This window comes from Macaca fascicularis, chromosome 6 (assembly GCF_037993035.2).
Source record: "Macaca fascicularis isolate 582-1 chromosome 6, T2T-MFA8v1.1".
NCBI lineage: Eukaryota > Metazoa > Chordata > Mammalia > Primates > Cercopithecidae > Macaca > Macaca fascicularis.
The window spans coordinates 115,548,197-115,570,901 of NC_088380.1; the positions used below are offsets into that span (position 1 = coordinate 115,548,197).

At 33.6% G+C, this 22,705-nt stretch overlaps 1 protein-coding gene across 13 annotated transcripts in view; it reads left to right on the forward strand.

Moving 5' to 3' along the window:
* Positions 1-22,705, forward strand: part of FER (FER tyrosine kinase) — a 439,449-nt gene that overhangs the window by 303,857 nt on the left and 112,887 nt on the right. For 2 of the 13 annotated variants that reach the window (XM_073994009.1, XM_015451758.4), the window contains one exon: positions 1,833-2,004. The exons of the other annotated variants lie outside the window; for them this stretch is intronic. In XM_073994009.1, the coding sequence (XP_073850110.1) occupies positions 1,833-1,924 (92 nt within the window). In that variant the 3' untranslated portion in view covers positions 1,925-2,004. Of the gene's footprint in view, positions 1-1,832; positions 2,005-22,705 lie in introns of those variants that run through there. 13 annotated transcript variants of the gene reach the window in all.

Genomic DNA, 22,705 nt, shown 5'->3' on the forward strand with positions numbered 1-22,705 from the left:
AGGGTTAAATGATAAAATAAGTTGGGTGCATTGTCTCCACTCTCTGAGTATATTGAAGATAGATTTATGAAGAGTTTAATTTTAATAGTTGAGGTGGAAAATGATTGTGGTATGAAGAGTAGCTTTTGAGTCCTAGTGAGGATGGGTTCTGGTAGTATTCCAGAGAAAATGACAAGGTTGTTGCCAAAAGAAGAAAAGATATTAATGTCAAAGATTGTTTAAAATGTCCTTCTATTTCCAATTCAGCATTGACATCCCTGTGTTATTTACTTCAAAAGGATGAGCCATATAATTTTTTTTTTCTGTTTAACTGTAAGTGGCTAAGGAAATAAAAACCTTAATGTAATGGATGATGAGTAAAATATTTGGTCTGTTTTACTTCATTTGTTATAGGTTTGTAATTCTTAGTGTTGAATGGACAATGAAGTTGTTTTATATAATCTACAGTCACACGTAAGTTTAGACTATGGAACAATTCTAAGATTGTACTTTTATCAGTTTTTACAGTAGCGATCTTAAAAGTTGAGATTTGCCTGTTCTCCTTGTTAAGTGTAAATCAAACTCATTGGCAGTCCATTTATGTGCTTTTTGGGGGGTAATTATTACATGATAACCTTTTTAATAATAAAGGTTGATTTTTTTTTATCTCCACAACCATATGTCCCTGTAAGTCCAGAAATAGCTTTTAAATAAAGCTGGGAAAATATTATTAAAAACATTGAGAGAAAAGGAGATAAAAACATATTTCACTTGGTCATATAAATGAAAGAACATAAGACATGCCACATGTTTTTAGACTTAAGATCTATCCAGTTCAGTATAATATGTTGGGGAATGATACCCTTACAGACTGATTTGAGGGAACAGTATATTTTGAAAGGGAATATTTTAAACATCACCATGTTTGGTGATGCGTATACGTACCTTTCCTCAGAAGATAATCAACTTTGGAAATACTAATGAAAGAAAAACCTATGAAATTTAGGTGTTCCCTGTGATGAGCAAGATAATAACAGTAGCTCCATAATAATATAACACTTACTGTATGCCATTTTACACATGGAAAAATATGCATTGAGTGGTTAAGTGAATTACAAGGTGGACCTGTTGTTAAATTGTAGAAAAAGAATTTAACTCTTGACTCTAGTCGGTATAATTTAGACTCAATACTTGGGAAAAGAAAGTAGAGAAGATCTATACTGTTAAAAATAAGTCACAGTATAGATAAGGCTTTTCTATATTATTTAGAAAAAAGGACAAATTTAGAAATGCAAATAACATAATTCAGAAACATTTCAGGATTATTTGCAATGGAATAGAGATAGTTTGATTATAATTAATGCAGTTGTTTTATAATATAAACATGATTATTTCATGTATCTTTTGCTGCAAATAGACATTTTAAAAAAATAACTGATTCATCCATCTTTCAACCAACAGGTACATATTAAGTATCTATCATATGGCAGCTTTGCTATGGATAATATATACCATGAATTCTATATTGTATTTTCTATAATTGTGACTGTTCCAAATTTATGTATGTCTGTATTCTATTAATGAGAATATCAGTAAAAACATTTCTTAAGCCAAATATTACACTATAATTAAATTTTACTGGTTTTTCTATAATGCCCTCTTTCACTTCCAGGTTACAATAGAAGGCATTATGTTGCATTTAGTTGTCATATCTCCTCAGTCTCCTCTAGTCTATGAGAGTTTCTCAGTCTATCCTTGTTTTTCATCATCTTGACAGTCTTGAAGAATATTAGCTAGATGTCCATGAAAATGTTTTGCTAATCGAAGTTTGTCTGAATTTTTTCTCTTCACAGTTAGACTGACCTTACGGATTTTGGAAAAATACCACACAGGCAAAATGCCCTTCTCCTTATATCATATCAGTAGGTACATCATATCCACATAACATCACTGGTGATAGAAACCTGCATCACTTGAGGAAACCATTTTATAGTGACAAATAAATGCCTTGTAATTTTATCCGTATATATATAATCTTTTTCATGTGTTGTTCCTATTATGCTTGAAAATATACAAAGATCCTAGAATCAGACAATTCCTTTTAAGATATAGTGTTCCCACAAATCAGTCTATAACAGTATACAGTCTTATCTTTAAAAAGCTAACAAAATTTTGGGTTTTTTTCCTTGTTCCAATTCAAAAAAGTAGTATGTGAGAAGAAGACACAGGGAATTTTTACTATGTTTCATTGATAATGCAAAATAATTTTAGAAAGCATATATAATCGACATTCTGGACGTCGTATGTCCAGAAATTTTTAACTAACATTCTTATTAAGCAACAAATTAATGAGTAGAGAAACTGAAAAAAAGCCTTTAACTGTGAAAAGCTTTACATGGCAATGTTTATATAATTCTGCCCTCATGAGGGAGTTTTTCTTCCTAAATATTTGCTAGTGATATGGCATTTTTGGACGATCATCTTGGTGGATATCTAATTTGAGTGTGAGTTATGTTACGAACCTAATTCTTTATACAGAAATATAAATCAGAAAGGTATTTTAGGTTCACATTTTTCTCATATAAATAAGACCAAGATTGTATATACATTGTACTATTTGATATAAATAATTTAGATATAACTAATTAGATCTTTTAAGAAAAGATTTACCCTTACGACATTTCTGCTTTCAAGCAGGCTTGATTTTTCCTTTGCTACCTGAGTGCAATTAAAAACATAACAGAAAATAAACCTCTTTCTATTCTATGCTAGTGAATGAAAACTGTAAATGATGTGAGTTGGCATGTATTTCAAAAGGTAGTCTTATCTAACGTGTTAGGTTGGTGCAGAAGTAATCGCAGTTGTCGCCATGAAAAGTAATGATAAAAACTTTTATTGGCAACAACCGCAACTACTTCTGCACCAACCTGATATTTTTCAGAGTCATTAATTCCTCTGGATTTGTTCCCAGGACTTTGAAAACTCAGATTGTGCGGTATTTTCTGTTGTTGTTACAACAAAAAATAAATGAAATCATATGCCTTAATCAAGTGATCCCAGAAAAAGCAGTAGGCCAGGGATGTCGTGTTTCCCTTTAATTCAGTTTTTTAGTGCTAGTGGGTTAAAGCTGTGTTTCTCTTTCCACATCCAGCTATCAGACTCAAAGGAAATATAAGGTCTATAATGAAATCTGCTCGAAGATGAGATTTGCTAGGACTGAAGTAACAATATCACAAACTGTGTGATTTAAAACAACACAAATTTATTCTCCCACAATTCTGGAAGTTAGAAAGTTCAAAATCAAGGTGTTACCAGGGCCATGCTCCTGCCAAAAGCTCTGAGGAATAATTTATTCCTGCCTCTTCCTAGCTTCTGGCAATTCCCAGCAATCCTTGGTGTTTCTTAATTTGCACGTACATCATTCAGTTTCTGTGTCTGCAGTCACATAGCCTTCCCTCTGTGTGTCTTTGTGTCTCTATATTCAAATCTCTCTTTTCTTTGTTTTATAAAGACGTCATTGGTTTAAGGGCCCACCCTAATATGACCACATAATAAGTAATTACATCTGCAAAAATCTTATTCCCAAATAATGTAATATTCTGAAGTCCCAGGTAGACATGAATTTCGGGGGCACAATATTCAACCTAGTGCACCCAGTTAGTTGTTTTAATTAATAGATCTATGTCTTTTATTGGGTTATGTTATATTGGAAGATAGTTACAAAACAATAGTTTATGTTCTGCTAAATCCATGATACATCTGATGATTTGAGATACTTGAGGAGCCACACTGTCCAATCTCAGCTTCTAACAGGACTCAAACACCTTGAATTTGGCCAGTGGTCGGAGCATTGATGACTATCTCTATCCTCATGGCTTGTGCCATATAGTCCGTCATAATTTATTTAAGGATAAGATGAGCTCTGAGACTGGTGTTAGGCTGTGAATCATTTATACCATAATTGATCCTAGCTAAGGGGCCAGTATCTGCACCTTAGCATGTCTTTATTTTGTGTTGTTTATATCTCACCATTATGTAAATATCTAATGGGGAAAACTGTATAGTAAAGAGTTTGTGAATTTAAGGAACTTTTGAACTTTAGCACATAGCCTTTATGAATGTGATACTTTCATATCCAAATAATGATTACACTTGTCCCTTCGTAAATCAACCCCTCTCCCCTTCCATATATTCCAAAATTCGTGCATACTCAGATCCTGCAGTGGGGCCCGCAGAACCCACTTATATGAAAAGTCGGCCTTTGAAAAATATCCACATATAAGTGTACCTGCACAGTTCAAACTGTAGTTGTTCAAGGGTCAACTGTATTACACTGTACTTAGGAAGGAAAAGTAACAAATTGTTAAACTCTTAATAATAAAAAAATTTATTAATTTGTGTTTACTTGGATGAAGCTTTAAATATTGAGTAAAAGAATCATTACCCAAAAATTTTACACTTTTTATTTCACATTTTATAAACACTTATTTTGTCTTACTCAAAAGCATATTTGAAACTTGAGGTTGGCTAAAATGCAAAGAAAATAGAAATCATAGTGAAGGAAAAACAAAAAACTAGCAGGGCAAAATAATATCTAGAGAGTATGCTGTGTGCAAAACACTGGTTTAAGCACTTAACATGTGGAACTTCTTTGATATCACCATAGTTCTTTAAAATATTATCATCAGTTTGCAAATAAGGAAACTGAAGCAAAGAGAGACTAAGTAATGAGCTGTCCAAGATTCCACACTTTTCAGTTGCTACTTGTCAGAATTCACATCTAGCCAGAATCCAGTGCCAGTTCTCTGAATCACAACCCTATAGTGAAACCAGAGTAGAACTGTTGTATCAAAAGACACATCATAATATCATGCAGGATTGCTAGAGTTGGGTCTCAAATTAATTTCTAACATCTTTAGAAGTAAATCAAAGATAGAAATTCAATAAACTCTACCACATTCGTAGTTACTACAAAATTTAATTTAAATTTTCCCTGGACCCATAGCTGTCCTTGGCCCTAAAGCCTGGAATTCCATATACTTGGAGTTCCACTCTGCAGTACTGTTAATACAGTAATGAATTTTACAGCTATCTCTTGGAGCAAAGCTCAAAATAAATTAAAGAGGGTGGTCAGGAAACCTGATTTCATAAAAGCATCAAAGTACCATTTAGAATCTTCATAGAACTTGAAGAGTTGCATGTTTTGGAACCAAGGCTTTGCTCACTTTTGCGAAAGCAGAGTTTGGGTCATACACTTTGGCATGAATCATTTTTCAGATACAGTGTGTTGTGCAGTAAGTGATGTGAAAACTTGAGTAAATGTTAGTTTGCTGTGCTAAGTATTCATGATATTAACATACAACATGGTTAAAAAGCAAATGATTCTTTGGAAATATAAACAGAAAAAAATACTAATGAATTGGTGACTTGTTCATAGTATTCTATATATCAGTATGGAATATATCAAATTGAAGTTATATCTAAACCAGGTATTGCTAATTTAATAAAATCAGTTTTTAAGCATCAAAATTCTGTGTGTATATATATATTAGCTTTCTAACTTTTCTTGTGTCCCCTCTATACACTTCCCCTTGCAAATCCTTCAACCCTTCTCTCATCTCTTGTTTACGCTCCTCTCTCTCTTCTTGTTCTTTCTTAAAGAGTAATTCCAAAGATTCCAACTTAGAAAAAAATTAATGTAAAAAATGTAGTTATTCCATTAATACCATCGTTTACCACTTTTCTATTTTTATCTAAGCATGGGATGTTAATTACATCTAGTTGTAAAACTGATCTATAAATCAATACCAAATATATGAAAGCATATAACTTTTGAATATTATTTTCTAGATTGTTTCTTGGCTAGAAATATCTTTGGAATGGCTTTTGCTTAGCATTTTTAATATGTACCTGTCTGCCACTTAAAAACATACCTAAATTAATCATGGTTGGAAGTTAATCATAGAGCTTGCTATAAATGTATTTTGTAATAAGGAATATTATCTTTTTTCAGTTTGAAATGTTTCTTCCCTTTTAAAAAATAATTATCTGGGATTCTCCACATAGGAGTGACATGTATATCCATAATCATAATAAAGTATATAAACACCAATTATTTTTATAATGTATCTTCAGAAAAGAAAATCAATTAGAAGCTATTTCAGGAAACACATACTCTTTAACATTTTTTATCAGTCTATGTTTTTCCAATTGGAGCTTTATAACACCCACCTACGTTTTTATATTATGTGAAGCATTTTTATGGCTGTTCTAAGAATTTATATCATCAAAAAAAACCACCAAATTATATATAAAGGGAAAGTGAAATCACTAAAATTTAGAAACAAGACATTCAAAGTTATCTTCTATCATGTAACAAAACAGTGACAGAAATTATTATGTAGCAACATTACTAATATTAGGCTAAAAGAAAACTTTATTAGTATGCTTTCATTGAAGTAAATTTTACCCTGTTATTATTTTCTCTTAGTGGTCATTCTGAATGACTGCCTTGCCCACTGGATAATTAGTGGATTCATGTACTTTTTTATAGCATTCTGCTGTAATGGTTTTTTGTTTTTTGAGACAGGGTCTTGCTCTGTCACCAGGCTTGGAGTGCAGTGGTGTAATCATGGCTCACCGCAACCTCTCCCTCCCTGGCTCAAGTGATCCTCCATTCTTTCCACCTCAGCCTCTCAAGTAGTTATGACTACAGGCGCATGCCACCACAGCTGCCTAATTTTTGTATTTTTTTTTGGAGATGGGATTTCACTATGTTGCCCAAGCTGGTCTCGAACTCCTGGGCTCATGTGATCCGCCTGCCTTGACCTCCCAAAATGTTGGGATTACAGATATGAGCCACTGCACCTGGCCTGTAAAGTTGTTTTCAAACTGGAAGTCTGGGTTAAGTTCCCTATAATAGCAATAACAACATATAGTAACAACAGCAACAGTAAGAGCAAATATATCTTGAGTTTTTAGCTTTATGTATTTCAGACACTGTGCTAATCACTTTTGAATCTTCACTTCAGCCCTGTGAGGTGGTTATTTTCATGCCGTCATTATGGATGATGATAAGCCTGAAGCCCTATGGCCAGAGCTGGTACACAGAGCTAAGTTATTTATCACAGAGAGCCTCTGAATCAGGCCAATCTTCTTCACGTCTCTTACACTTGTCTGCCTTTTATATACCATCATAAATGTCAGCTGCCTCATCTGCCTTTCATACACTGTCTTTAATATCAGCTATATTATTAAAAGCAATAATGAAACTGCATAGTGCCAAATTTTAACAATAGAGCTAAAATGAAAAATGTTGAGGCACTGTGGGGCAAAAATGTTTGTGAATCTCTTTAAGACAGTGAGGAGTCATCAAGAGCTATTTCAAGAGAAATCCTATTTAGAGTACATGAGCAACTGTAATGAAGTTTTCTTAGATTTTTACATCAATCTTGATTTTTCCCTTGTTATATGAATTAACTGCTAAATCAAGTTTGGTCTGGACAATTAACCAAAAAGACTTTAAAAAATACCTTAAGGTAAAATAATTGTTAATAAATATCAATAATTTCTATATTCAGAATCATCTTTTAAAATAATATATCTTACTAATGGAAATTACTACAAAATGAAGACTATGGCATTCAGCTTTTTAAATTGATTCTTCCCAGTTACCATTCATTTTAAAGCATAGTATCAATTTGTTATGGTCCATTTGCATTGCATTGCATTTGCATTTGTAAACTCTCTGTCGTTAAACCTAACAGAAGTAGACCGTGTATTGGATACCATCCATCAGTGCAATACTCCTTGTTTCCTGCCCTGTTGACTTTCTTTTTTCCATAGCTAGTAACGACTATGTGTATCACTTGTCTCACTAATAACAGCCAACCATATTAAGGAACAATGAAAAAGGAGTGGATATCACACAATTAATATTATTACTGATTTTTTTAAATGTTTTTAAATTTGAGAAAGGAGCATTATAAAGAACTTTCAAACCCATCTGATTAGGTTTTTTTGTAATCATAAATAATTTGATTTGTTTCATCTTATATAGTACTTAAGTATTATTATAATTTCCACTTTACACAGGAGGAAATTATGGATCAAAAAGATTATTGTAAACTTGCAGATCAAAAAAGTTTTTGAAATAAACTAATATCAAGTAGTACTAGTGTCAGCAATCACCAGTATCCTCAAGAGACTGTAAAAGTCCAAGGCTGGGCCCAAGAAGTATCCAGGAGTGCTTCATAATGGTTCAGCAACATCTGTGTGAAGAACACCTACAGTATAAGAATACAAAAGAAGCAAAATGAAAGACACATATGCCATGGTGACATTCCCTCTATACTCCCTATATACAGCAGTTAAAGGCTCAAGGATATGTCCATGGAATCTACAAACTATCACAGCAGTGTTAATCTTAAAAATAATGCTGTGGAGAATCAGGTAGTTTTTTAGTTTATTACTAGCCAGAAATATATTTTCTCTACTGATGAGATGATTAAAATCTGTGTGCCTAATTTAATATTGCATTATTTAGGTAGCTGCATCTCTGGGTGATATCTCTACATCTGTCTTAAAATTAGGAGATGTTCCAGTTTATTTTTCTTTCTCAGTCAACCTGGATAGATCTGGAGAATTGAGCCAGCTGTGCTAATGTTCTTTTTTCTCTTGAGTTTACCTCAAGAAAGAGGAATATGCCTCTGATTGGGTCTGTTTACTGACTCTCCCTCTTTCACATCATCCACACAATGACAAGTTGATAAACTTCTTTAGAATAGACAACTGTTGTAAAAACTAGTTACACATTTAGTAAATATTGACCAAGTTACTCAAATGATGGGTGTAGTCACACATTAGAAATATAAAGGACTGTAAACCCTGTGTGAGTTTGTATCTTGAAAAATTTGCCAACAGATTATATAGAAGGTCTCCATTATTTTCTCATATTTTGAATACTGTCAGAGTTGGTCCCCTTATGACTTAGTAGGTGCATGAGAGAAGGTCACTAGTAATTGGGTTTTAATATATAGCTACCTGCTAAATACTTTTGCCAAAATTCTTACCTGATCTCTTGGATGGAAAGAAGAGAACATGTGACATTGCATTCACTTTCATTTGTTCTTGTGTATCTGCAGACCATATTTGAGATCCTCAGTCTTACCACAACCATACCCACATAGTTGAATATCAGACTGAGTGAATTATGGGAGACATTTAAAGATGAATTTGTGTAAATTCTCCTTGTTTATTTTTTTCTAGTGGTGACGTTCCAAGACTGAAACAAAGAGATATTTACCAGACCTATTTTATCTTAGTTGAAAAGAAAAATCCTGTTAAAATCAACTTTAAGATGCTGTGATTATGGAAGTGTCCTAACCACTGCTCCACCTGGGGCGAAAGGTAGAGAGAAGAAACTGTCCATAAAGGTGGAGAGAAAACTTTCGCAAGGGGCAGTGTTCATTGGGAGGGGTGGGGAAAACACCTTCCTCTGTGTTGGAAAGTGGGAGATACTGGGAAGCAATTGAAGGCTTGTTTGACATTGGTAACTCCAGATTGGTGCTCTGAAGTGTGGACTGAATTTATTATTTCATCGTAAGTCTGACTGTCTTATGGTGCAATATTAGACCATATTTACTGAGTGAATGAATTGTAAAACATAATATTTTTAGCTTTTTCCTCATTTTTTTCCTAGCATTAATAAAATATCTTCCCCTGTATGCACAGTTGGAAGTCATACTAATATTGTTCTGGTTTTAGAAAGAACACATATCAGTGTAGATGACAGAACCCCTAAGTAGAATTCTGGCTTGAAGGCCAAGGAAATGATACCCAAGAAAGGTTATGGTTACCTCAAAGATACCTGTTCAGCACAGAAAATATCACATTAGATTAGATTCTACAGACTTTTAGACCTTTCCCTGTGTAAACTGCCCTGCGATGTAGCTGTCAGACACTATAGCCGAGCCAATGCAAAACCCACAGTTCTCTCCTAATCCTGACCCCATTTCTAGACTTAACGCTACATGCTTTTTTAGCAGTTTCTGATAATTTATTAATTACAGAAAGTAATTTTTGTTTGCCAGCCTTTCACGGTGATCGTGACTTCACCATGCTCTACATTTAAGCTTATAGGCTTGGTAGTTTAATAAAACTGCTACTTTTTATGATAAATACATTTTTCCCCCATGGTTAAATGAATAAAGTATATCTAGAGTGAAAAACAAAATCCCAGTTATACATAGCATTTTTCTACCTGCTTGCTCATTAAACTTATATACATGTCATAACATAAAAATAACACACTGTAAGAAATAATCTATGATAACTTGAAAGGAATGCCTGTGTAATCTGAATTATTTTGATGCTGTCTCTGGCATTTAACCTATCATTTTAATGAAACAATTTTAATTGCTTATTTGCACATAGTGTTATGCAAAGTGGCTTACTAGTCTGTGCTTTCTGGGAATTGATGAAAGACCTGGAATGGAATACTCCATGTGAGTGAATGTGGAAAGGTCACATAGATAATAAATTAATTAAAAATTTAGTTAATTAAATATTTACTGGTTTAAAAAATAAAGCTATATGAGTTGTAAAGAAAACAATGCATTACCCATTTTGATTTTTGGATATCAGTGAAAGTCATCTTTTGTTGAATCAGGAAGTTGATTCTTACAAATTTTAAGTCTGAATAATGGGAGTGAGTTAGCTGGCAATCTGTAAGGCAGTATTTTCCCATTTATCTGAGTTCAAGATCTATAAAGAAAGTTCTTGTGAGTTCAAAAGTAAATGGATATGGACTTGGGCCAAAAACAGTGACAGTGAAGTCTAAAGGATAGGAGCAAGGAAGAAGATTGTACATTGTATATACAGAATAAACTATGATAATGAGTAAAACATTATTCTCAGATGGCTTGAATTGTAGATTAGAGATTGATTATAAGATTGGATTAAGAGTTGAGAATGGAGAAGAATTGCAGAGGAGTTCCAGCTTTTCAATAGGTCACATATGCACGGTTAACAGTCCCACAGTCTTGATGTAAAGAGGGACAATGCTGAGTAGCGAGGATGGAAGACTTTTACAAGTAATAAAATATGATTTCATGCAAAGTGCTCAAAGTAGAGCATATTAAAACAGGGAACCTAGAGATGGTTGTTAAATAATCTCCACAGTCCCACTTCCTTATTGGGCTGAGCTTCCCCGTCTAGAATGGACTTTAGACAGCATTCTAACTGCATCTCTTTATGTAAGAAATGAAATCCAAAATTGGGCAAGTTGTCCAAGCTCCTACAACTAATTACTTGTAAAGTTGGAGTGAGAAAAGACGATCTGCAAGTTTATGTAGTAAAACTCTACAAAGTTAAGGTTAAACGAATATAGAATGGGTCTTTTTCTTTTAAATAACTAGAAGTTTATTGTCTGCATGACTCTTATCTCTTTCCTGAGGTACTTATCCTAAGAAAAACATTTGAAACAAATTACTTTAATCTTATTTTTTCCCCGACTTAGATGTGAGAAAATTAAGTGTAATTAGGAACCTCTTTCATTTTGATCTGAATTAGGAGAAATATCTGTTTATGGCCAAACATTTTTCTGCTTCTAGAGGTCTAGAGTTGTTTCTAGTACAGACTTAAATTCTAATAGAAAAACTCTAAATAAGGCATTAACATTTATTTCATACCCTGAATGATATCTAAGGAAAAGGATATTCTCAGTATTATATTGAACCCGATTTAGCTTTTTCTCTGAAGCAGTTACTTAGGAGGAAACTTCAGTAGTTGTCAGTGGTAGAACTAATTTAGCACAGAAATTTCAGCAATAGGAAAATATAAATAAAACAAATGTAAGTCTTAGAACCTAGCTCTATGGATGCTTAATTCTCAATAACTTTTTCTTTGTTTTGATTTAATATGTCCCCTTTAAAATAAATACTCCTAAAATATTTATTACTTTACCCTAAAGCAATATTTATTACTTTATTATTTTATCCTAAAGAACTTTAAAATAAAGGTACTTCTTTGTTTCCTCCCAATGAAGGAAGAATGCTCCATTGTTAACCTGTCCTCTGGATCCCTCTCCTACCCCTTCAGAATCCACTGAAGGTTTCTGAACCATTATAACACATTACTTGTGTGTCTGTATAGCCATCATTTTACTATATCTTATTCTAGTTTATGTATGAAATTTGAACTGGGGGACAGGGAATGTGCTTTAATCGTAAGTTAGAAGGCCTTTAGCACTTTGCCTGAAATAAGCACCTATTTTTTTTGTCTTATTTTTTCTACTCTAAAGTCCTTTGAACATTATTCTTTCATTGTTCATTTCTAGATAGGACTCCCTACTCTTGCTCAATGTGTCACAGGAGACATTTTGTGAGATGGCTAGCTGAAGAGCTTACTGTGTGACCTGAGAGGCTACACCACTCCACACCCAGTACTCTCTTTTGTGGAAGATCTGCTCCTCACTGTCTTATGTGCCTCATCAGACAAATGTCAAATGCATGTCCTTTCAGAACACAGTCACTGTTGTATACCTGGAAAACTGCTATAGTCAATAAAATTCTGCTGTCTAGATAAAATACATGGATTTGAGACCAGACCAGCCCCTGACTTAGAGTATGTTGTTGAGAAAGTCAATGAATACAGTATTATTAAGAGAGCTCAATGAGATAAGCACATGTAAACTATTAAACATATGAAAGACAAACTTTTTATATTCCACTCCTACTGAGAGTTTTACCTCTTAGAGAAAGGGATTTTTTTTCCTGATTTTCATTAAAACCCCAAGTGTTTGTGGGCTAAGTACTACTCATAATCAGATACTACCAAAATAATTCCATTTACTGGACTCTATTAGAATGTTAACAGTCTTATATGTTTTCCTGTGATAGATCAAGTTAAGAATTTAATTGCCTTGAAATGTCATCCATCCTAGGAAATTTTAATACCTCTAAAGTCTTTATCCAATATGAGAAATCATCTTTTTATTATTGACCGTTCATCATGTGGAAATCTGTCAGACCTATCAAAAGAACCCCCTTTACACTTTTCTATTCTAAATTCCAAGCAAGATAGCTTTCTGTTCTAAACCAAAAAAGAAAAAATGGTAGAGGCAGTTTAAATTCTCCTGAAGCAAATATTTGACGGTGAAAAGATAGGTGTTAAATCTATATTTGAAGATTTCCTTTAGTGTTCTTGAGGAAATAATTAATGATATGCTGCCCTCGTATGTGTAAAAATGTAAACTGTACTTGATACCTGAAGTTATAAAGAAAATAATCAAGCTCTTCACTTGAAAAAGCTCTTCACTTATTTGAAAGCAGCTTTGATATCCGAATATTTTTAATATTTCCAGGATATGAGAATTAATTTCACTTATATTTTTCATTCTGTGTGTAACATGCCTTGTAGATCTTCATCCAGTTCTTAATGAAAATATTGAAAAGGAGATTAAGCATGCAGTCCCACATCATACCACTGATAACATTATCAAACCTTAAATCAATATTCCATGGCTATTATTGTTCAGCCTACAAATCCACTTAACTATAATTCTATCCATCTCACTTCATCTCCATTTTACCCCAAAGATTGTAATGATAGGTCAAATGGCTTGGCTGAAATCTTGCTGCATTTTATTTACAACATTCCTCTAATCTACTTTTTTTGTAGTGTAAAAATATCTAGTAAACTTTTTGTTGAAAAATGTGAAGAGATACTTTCCCACAGATTACTTGCATGTCTGCACATCTTACTGGGTGTATTAAGAAGGCAAGGCCCTGACTAATCTTGACCCAGGACATTTCTCAGGGATGTATCTTTAGTGAGCAACTTTGAAAGATGAAATAATGCCTCCCTGTAAGACAGAGTAGGCTTGCTTACTGCCTGCCGTAAAATGGCGGGCATCTCAGACTCAAAGATTACAACCTATTCTGCGTGCAGGTATCCATCTAGGCTCATCCGCAATACCACCATGCTATGCTATGAATAATAAAGTCCTTTGTCTCTGACCTGTGAGTCTCATGCCTTCTGCCAGCATCCATGAAAAAATAATAGGCTAACTTATGAACTTATAAACAAGGTAAAATCCTAGACCTAATAAAGTATAACGCACAGCAGAGAACACAAGTCTTAAATTATCACAAAGTGTTTACAATCATGTTACTTCTACCCTGATTGAGAAATAGGACATGACTCTTGAATCCTCTCTCATACACCTTCCTGGTCACTCCCACCCATTCCTAACCACTTTTATCACCAGGGATAAGCACTTTTTTGACTTTTAAAAGAGATTAATTTTGCCTATTTTTGAACTTTATGCGATTGATATTGAACTCTTTTACATATTCTTATTGCCACACATACATCTTCTTTTTGAAGTTTCTTTTGCCCATTTTTATTGTGTTGCTTACCTATTTGTTACTGAATTGTAGGAGTTCTTTATAAAACTTGAATAAAAGCCAGTTCTGAAAGTTCTGGAGATCCGTTGCACAACAGTGTGAATATACCTAACACTACTGAATGGTACACTTAAAAATGACAAAAATGACAAATTCTGTTATATGGATTTTTTTACCACAATTAAAAATAAAAAAATAATTTTAAAACAGCCAATTCTGTGGTTTACTTATACTTATTTATGTAATGATATATTTTGATAAGCAAAAATTCTTTAAAAAAATATTTTTGGATGAAGTGCCATTATCTCCCCCTACCTCTCCTTTGTGTGGTTACTGCTTTTGAGTCCTAAGAAATCTTTACATACTCCAAGATCACAACGATATTTTCCTGTGTTTTCTTTTAGGAGCCTTATACTTTAGGTCTATAAATCATTTGAAACTAATTTCACCTATGATGTGACAGAGGGAGTTGAAATTATATTTTCGCCATACAGTTACATCTAGTTCTCCCAACTATCAGTTCTTAGACTTTCCTTTCCTCATTGAGTTGCTTTGGTGTCTATGTTACAAATGAATTGTGGGTCATTTCTGAACTTTGTTCCACTGATCTGTGTAATTATCCTGAAACCAAAAAACGTATTTTCTTGATTGAAACTCTGTAGTAATTCTTAAAATTGGATAGTCAAACTCCTCACAGTTTGTTCTTCTGCAACATTTTTTCTATTGCAGATCTTTTATAGTTCTATGGAAAAATTTAGAAGCAGCTTGTCAAATTCAACAAAAAAGCCTCCTAGGAATTTGGTTGAGAGTGCGTTAATTCTATAAATCAACCTGGAGGAAATTTACAATATTAAGCCTTCCAATTTATGGACCTGATACATTGTTCCATTTATTTTGCTCTCGTTTCCCTTCTCTTAGCCATGTTTTGTACTTATCAGAATAAAGGTTTAACACATCCCTCTTTAAAACTTCTCTGAAGTATTTTTTTCTTTGTTGTTATAAAGGATGTTTTGCTAATTTACTTTCCAAGTATTTTTTTTCTGGCATGTAGAGATATAATTGATATTTTGATATTGAGTTTGTATTCTGTGACCTTCATAAATTCACTGTTCTGCCAAATCTGGTGGATTATTTTTTTCTTTTTGTAGATTTTTAAAAAATTTTTCCATGTTTTCTGCAAAGAGATTTTACTTCTTTCTAATTTTTCCATTTTATTCTGAATTATAGCACTGGGTTAGATATTCAGTAAAATGATAAATAGTAAGTAGTAAGTGCAGGCATCCTTGCCCTGGTCCTGATTCAAAAGGTGAGTGTTCAGTATTTTACCATTAAGTATGGTGATCGTTGTAGGTTCTCCATAGGTGTTCCTGTGGGACCGAGGAAGTTCTCTTCTTTCCCTAGTTTGCTGAGAGATTTTAAAAAATCATTAGTACATACTGAATTTGTTTAATGCTTTCCTGTATTTATTGATATGATTACATGATTTTTCTCCTTTTTCCCTTATGATGTTGAATTGCAATAGATTGATTTTTAAACATTTACTGGGATAAAACCAACTTCATCATGTTGTATTACCTTTTCAAAGTATTGCTGCATTCTATTAATCATATATATTTTCTTTATAAAATTTGTCAAATGACGTTGTTTTATAATTTTCTCTTCTTATAATATCCTTGTAAGGTTTTAGTATCAAGGTTATACAGGACTCATAAGAAGAGTTAGAAATGTTTTCTCCTCCTTTTCTAAGAAAATTTGTATATGATTGATTCTATTTTTTTCTTAATTATTTTATAGAATTTGCCAATGAAGCTATCTGAGCCTAGAGTTTTCTTTATAGGAAGTGTTTTAGCTACAAATTCGTGCTCTTCACAATACGGGCTATTTAAATATTTTTTATTTTATCTTGTGTTCACTTTAGTTATCTTTCAAGGTATCGGACCTTACATCTCATTTGTCAAGTGTATGCCATAAAGTTATTTATGATATCCCCTAATTATTATTTTCCCATCTGTAGGACCTACAGAGATGTTTCATCTTTCAATTCTGATATTTGTAAATTGTGTTTTTTCCCCTTTTTTGGTGGGTTGTGGGAATGGAGGAGATCAGTCTTCCTAGGTGTTTATCCATTTTTTTAATCTATTAATTTTAGCTTTTTTAAAATATATAATTTGTTTCTCATTGTTGATTGCTGCCCTTTATTATTTCCTTCTTCCTACTTTCAGTTAAATATGCCTTTTCCTGCCTTGCTTTGTCATGTAGAAATGTATATAGATTGATTTTCATTCCTACCCTTTTCTGACATAAGCATTGAAAGCTGTAAATTTCCCTCCTAGCACTGTTTAGCTATATACAATAAATTCTGATTATACTTTAGTTTGAATTATGTTCTAATTTTTCTTGTGGTTTCTTTCATTCTTGTCTTTCTTTTCTTTCCATGATATATTAATTTGCTAGGGCTTCCTTACAAAGTACCAAGTGACTTAACAAAAATTTATTTTCCCACAGTTTTAGAAGCTAGGAATTTAAAATGTCAGCAGAGTTGGTTTCTTCTGAGGCCTCTCTTAGCTTATGTATGGTAATCTTCTCTGTGTGTCTTCACATGATCTTCTCTTTGTCTGTGTCTGTGTCTAATCTCCTCCTCTTATAAGGATACCAGTCATACTACATTAGGGCTTACCCTGGGGACTTCATTTTACCTGAATTCTCTCTTTAAAGAACCGATTTCCAATTATAATCACATTCTAAGGTACTGAGGGTTAGGACTTAAATATAAGAATTTTAGAGAGACAAATTTCAGCCCATAACATATGTGTTATTTAAAAGTGTGTTGCTTAATTTTTGAATATTTGGACATTTTCTTGAAACCTCTTTGTTGTTCATTTTAACTGAATTAATTTGTAGTCATATGTTCTGTATGACTTTGATTCCTTAAAATTTATTCAGACTTGTTTAATTGCCATGCACATGGTCCGTTTTGGTGAATATTTAGTGCACACTTGAAATGAATATGCTTTTTGTAGTTGTTGAGTGTAGAATTCTATATTCAATTATATGCAGTTGGTTGATAACATACTAAAATCTTCTAAATCTTTATTTCCTTTTGCTCTACTTATTCTATTATTATTGAGAAAAAGTTTAAATATCCAACACTGATTATGTGTTCGTCTTTTCATCTTAATTTTATCAATTTGTCTTCATTTATTTCTAAAAGCTTGGGCTATCATTTTATATTTACCTCTGCTTGTGTGTTTTTTATCTCTGAACATATTCTTGGAGGTATAATGGGCTTGTCATTTTAATCCTCATAGGAAAAAAAATGAAGTTTCCAATCCTCAATGCACTTTTTTTTTTGTTTTTTGTTTCGGTAGTGGGAGGGGATTTATTTGTTTATTTTGCCTCAATGTATGGACTTTAAATATTAATCAGCCTCAAAAATTTCATGCAACATGTTGTATGTATGTGTAAGCATTTGACTAGAATATCTATAATTTTTATCACATTCTTAAGGATGTTCATGATTTTACAGAATATAGTAACTATTATCTGAATTTCTGTCCCAGGGACAATCCCTGAATATTTCAAAATCTAATTTTATAAAGTATTATAGCAATGTTTTTTAGTAATTGGCTCATTACCCATTAATAGGTAATGGAATGAATTTAGTGGTTTTCATATGCATTTATAAATCAAACACAGTAGGAGACATAAGAATATATTGGCCATAGTAAATCTTTCTTTATTACTATTTCTTCAGTTTTATACACACAGGAATATTTGCACTTGGGATCATAGTGAAAAGTGTATTACAGATTACAGGTCATGGCCACAGATCTAGAGAGAAAGCATTTGATTCTGAATTGGTAGGTTCCCATTTGCATTGTTTATTCTTTTGTTTTTAAAACCTAGGCTGAACTTAACAGTTATATCTCCTAGGCTTATCATTTGCACTAGGCAGTAAGTTGCTAATCTAATTTTCTTGTTTGCTTTTTGGTTCCACAGTAGTTTTCTCTGTCTTTGTATTTAAGGTACTAAATTATTTAATCATTTTTTAAAGATGGAATGTCATTTCTGATAATCAATAATGAGAAATACTTAAGTAGGCATTTTCCTCCCTCTTAGGTCAAATAGAGTCATCTAAGTAGCATCAAAAAATTTTTAGGTGAACAGTATTCCAGAAATGTGGTGTGGTTGAGCATTGGGGTTGAGGTGAGAAACGGAAGAGAATTATTTGCTAATTGCAAAGATACAAAGATAAAAGTATTGTTTTTCTTACATAGCCAGTAACTGAGGAAGTCAAAGTTGTATTGCTCTGAGCTTATTAATGCTCTTCCATATGCATAAATCATTAAGCTAAATAAATCCTTTTATAAAATTAAGAGTAAGTTATATAAAGGGCTAATTGGTTTATTTCTGGATTACCTATTAGGTAGTACCCTATCCCTTGAGTCAGCCAGTATCATTCAAGGGGAATTATAGACAATTCATATAACCCCAGGTGGAGGAAGTTATCAAGAGCTCCTTAGAAAGAACAGCCTCTTATAGAGAAAACTATTACATGAAGATACCTGCATTGAGACATGTGGTTCATCTAAAGAAAAAGATATTAAGGATAGTGACTCATAAAGTTAAGAGAGATTCTACAGTAAGCTACCCTAGACTTCTGAGGAGTGATTTTAAAATGTATATAATATGATCCCTGAAGAATGAAAATAGCAGTTTGTATTTGGCATGGAAATAAGGAGACAGTGAGAGTTTGTTGCCTTAGTTGCAGACAGTGGGCTGTGCATAGGGTGGGTGGCAGAGCTATGATCTCATTGTATGTATGTATTTGTTAATAAATGTATGTATCAGCTTCATCACATTTTTTAGAAATTGGTGAAGCCACCTTTCCAGCTTCCTCTTTGATAATTTTTTTTAAAATAGTACTGTTGAACCCTGGTACAGAAAACACATAGTGAAAAGTGAAATACCACTAAGATGTAATTGTTACCCCTTTAACATTTTTTGAAGCATTGTAAACAAATGAAGTACAAAGGGCTGACTAATAGTTTTTACCATTGACTTTAAGGAGGGCAGCATCTCAGTGAGAAACGTGAAAATGATGAAGTGCTAGTACCTTGTAGCATACTGACCAACATTTTGTAAGTCAAAAATGAGAAAGGAGAAGGTGAAATCAGCAAGATGGCAGAGTAGAAAGTCTTAGTCCTTGATCCTCTACTGAGACACTGACTTAATAGCAATGTATGGATTAAAATACTTTCTGAGAACTCCAGAAGCCAGATAAGAAGTTGCAGTACACCAGGCAAGTACAAAGCCAGGAATAGCTGTCTTGAAATGAGTTTAAAAAGCAGTTTGACCTCACCAAGCCGACATAGCATAGTGCCAGGAGCATATTTCTCAGCTTGCAATTTCTCCTGGGTTTGAGGAAGAGAATGAAATGTTTAGCCAATATTCCAGCTTTTCAGAGATCTCCCCAGAGAACTGGTTTCTGTCTCACCTGAACCCAAACACTGATGAAACAAGCATAGATTAGATGCCTGAGCCCACTGAGAACAAGGGAGAGTACAAGTGGCTTCCTGTGGTACCAAAGGACCTACTGTGCTGCAGAGAAAGTCTGGCTTGGCTTGGTGCCTTTAGGAGGAAACACCCAACGTGTGGTTTCTTCTTCAGGAGGGAAGAAGATGAGTGGAGTGTGCATCCAGTATTCTGGCTTTTTGGAGGTCTGTCTGAAGGACTGGTGGTATCTGTGTTGCCTACTCACCACTGATGAGGAGCTAACGTTGTTTGGATCACTGCGGGCACTGAGAACCAAGGAGAGCAGAGTGACTTGCTGTGGCAACGCCATAGAACCTGCGGTAGTACAGCAGACAGCAAATGGAGTGAGAGATTACAAGCTCTTAAAAAAGACAACCACAGACTTCTCTAGGTGGCAAATTACATGTACAATCTCAAGTCACATCCCCCCAAAGAGTTCAGAGATTCCCCAAATATCTAGCTGGACTAAATGGTGTATATATTCCTCTGTATGAAGCCAATCCATAAGGATTTGTAGTGGTGGCTGTTTTTGTAAATGCATAAACTTAGCAAAAAATCACTAGACACATGAAGAAACAGGGAAACATGGCCCAATCAAAGGAGCAAAATTTACAGGCCAACCCCCAAAGAAACAGGGATTTATTAATTACATGACAATTCAATATGAAGTTCAGTGCTTTGCATGGGAGCACAGACAAATAAACTAAAAAGTCAGGAAAACACTGAATGAACAAAATGAGAATACAAAGAGGGAAACTATAAAAAAGAATTAAGCAGAAGTTCTGGAGTGAAAGAATACCATAACTGAATAGAAAGATTTAGTAGTGGAATTCAACAACAGGCTTGACTAAATATAGGAAAGAATCGGGAAACTCAAAGATATGTCATTTGAAATTACCAAATCCGAGGAGTAAAAAGAAAAACAACTCAACAACAAAAAGTAAACAACCCAATTAAAAACTGAGCAAAGGACTTATATTGACATTTTCTCCAAGGAAGATAAACACAGAGATAAGCAAATTGAAATATTTTCTATATAACTAAGTATCAGGACAATGCAATCAAAACCACAATAAGGTATCACTTTACCTCTGTTAGGATGACCACTAGAAAAAAAGTAGAAGATAAAAAGTTTTGGAGAGGATATGAAGAAAACAGAATCCTGTGCATTGTTGTTGTGATTGTAAAAATGTAAAACTGTGATGGCAAACGGTATGGAGCTTCCTCAAAAAATTAAAACTGGAACTACCATATAATCCAGCCATCCCATTTCTGGATATATATTCAAAAGAATTGAAAACAAGATTTTGAAAAGATACTTTTACACTTGTGTTCATTTCAGCGTGATTCACAACAGCCAAGAAGTGAAGGCAGTGTCATATACAGGGACAGATGAATGGATAAAGAAAATGGGGTATATACATAAAATGGAATATTATTCAGCCCTAAAGAAGAAAATTGTGCCAAATGCTACAACATAGATAAACCTTGAAAATATTGTGCTAAGTGAAATAAAACAACCACAGAAATACAAATACTGCATAATTCCACTTATGTGGGATATCTGAAGTAGTGAAGTAGTCAAACTTATAGAAACAAAGTAGAATGATGGTTACCGAGGGTTGCAACGAAGGGAAAACAGTTGTTGTTCAGTGAGTATAGAGTTTCAGTCAAGTAAAACCAAAAGTTCTAGAAGTGTGTTATGTAACAATATGCAATATGTTAACAAAATTGTACTGTACATTTAAAAATTGTTAATACAGTAAACTTATGTTGTAAATTTATGTGGTTTTTACCACAATAAAAAAGTGAGAAAGAAGCTGGGTGCGGTGGCTCACGCCTGTAATCCCAGCACTTTGGGAGGCCAAGGAGGGTGGATCACAAGGTCCGGAGATCAAGACCATCCTGCATCCTGGCTAACACGGTGAAACCCCACCTCTACTAAAAATACAAAAAATTAGCCGGGCGTGGTGGGACCTGTAGTCCCAGTTACCGGGGAGGCTGAGGCCGGAGATGGCGTGAACCCAGGAGGCGGAGCTTGCAGTGAGCCGAGATTGCGCCACTGCACTCCAGCCTGGGTGACAGAGCAAGACTCCATCTCCAAAAAAAAAAAAAAAAAAAAAGTGAGAAAGAAGACTCATGTTTATTCAGCCTTTTTAAAAATACAGACATTCCCAACTCTTGCTGCAATGTGTTCTTTACAAGTATTATTTTAATGTAATATTTTTGTAATCTGATAGAAGCAGTTTTATAATTGGTAAATGTATTTCTGATCAAAGCCTTTACATCATGTAAATTCTGACTATGACCAACAAATTCTCATAAATATGAAAATTTAATTTTTAATTATTTAAATAGTAAGGTTGTATGACATTTTCTGTTTTTAATATTTAAATAATAAGACTGTATGACATCCGCTGATATCATTGTTTTGGGGGCCTTAATATCCCTAAAATATCTAGGTTATGATACATTCAGTTTCAGAAAATATTGTTGACATGTGTAAATATTTTACCCTTATTAAATGTGAATGTCTCTGTGGATGTCATTTTATCTCACAACTCTTTTTAAAATGTAAGGAAGCTTGAATTGATGCCTTCTTTTTTTCTCTGCAGGTTTTCCTGTAGCAGATAGGTATCAAAATGAGTATTCCATTGATTTTTCTTTTTGTTTAAAAAAAATACCATTGTAAGTGTTTGAAGGGTATCCTGGAGGGTTTAGAGCCAAAATCTTACACATCTGACTTTCCTTTTTTGTTCATTCTTGCTTTTACACTGTATAAC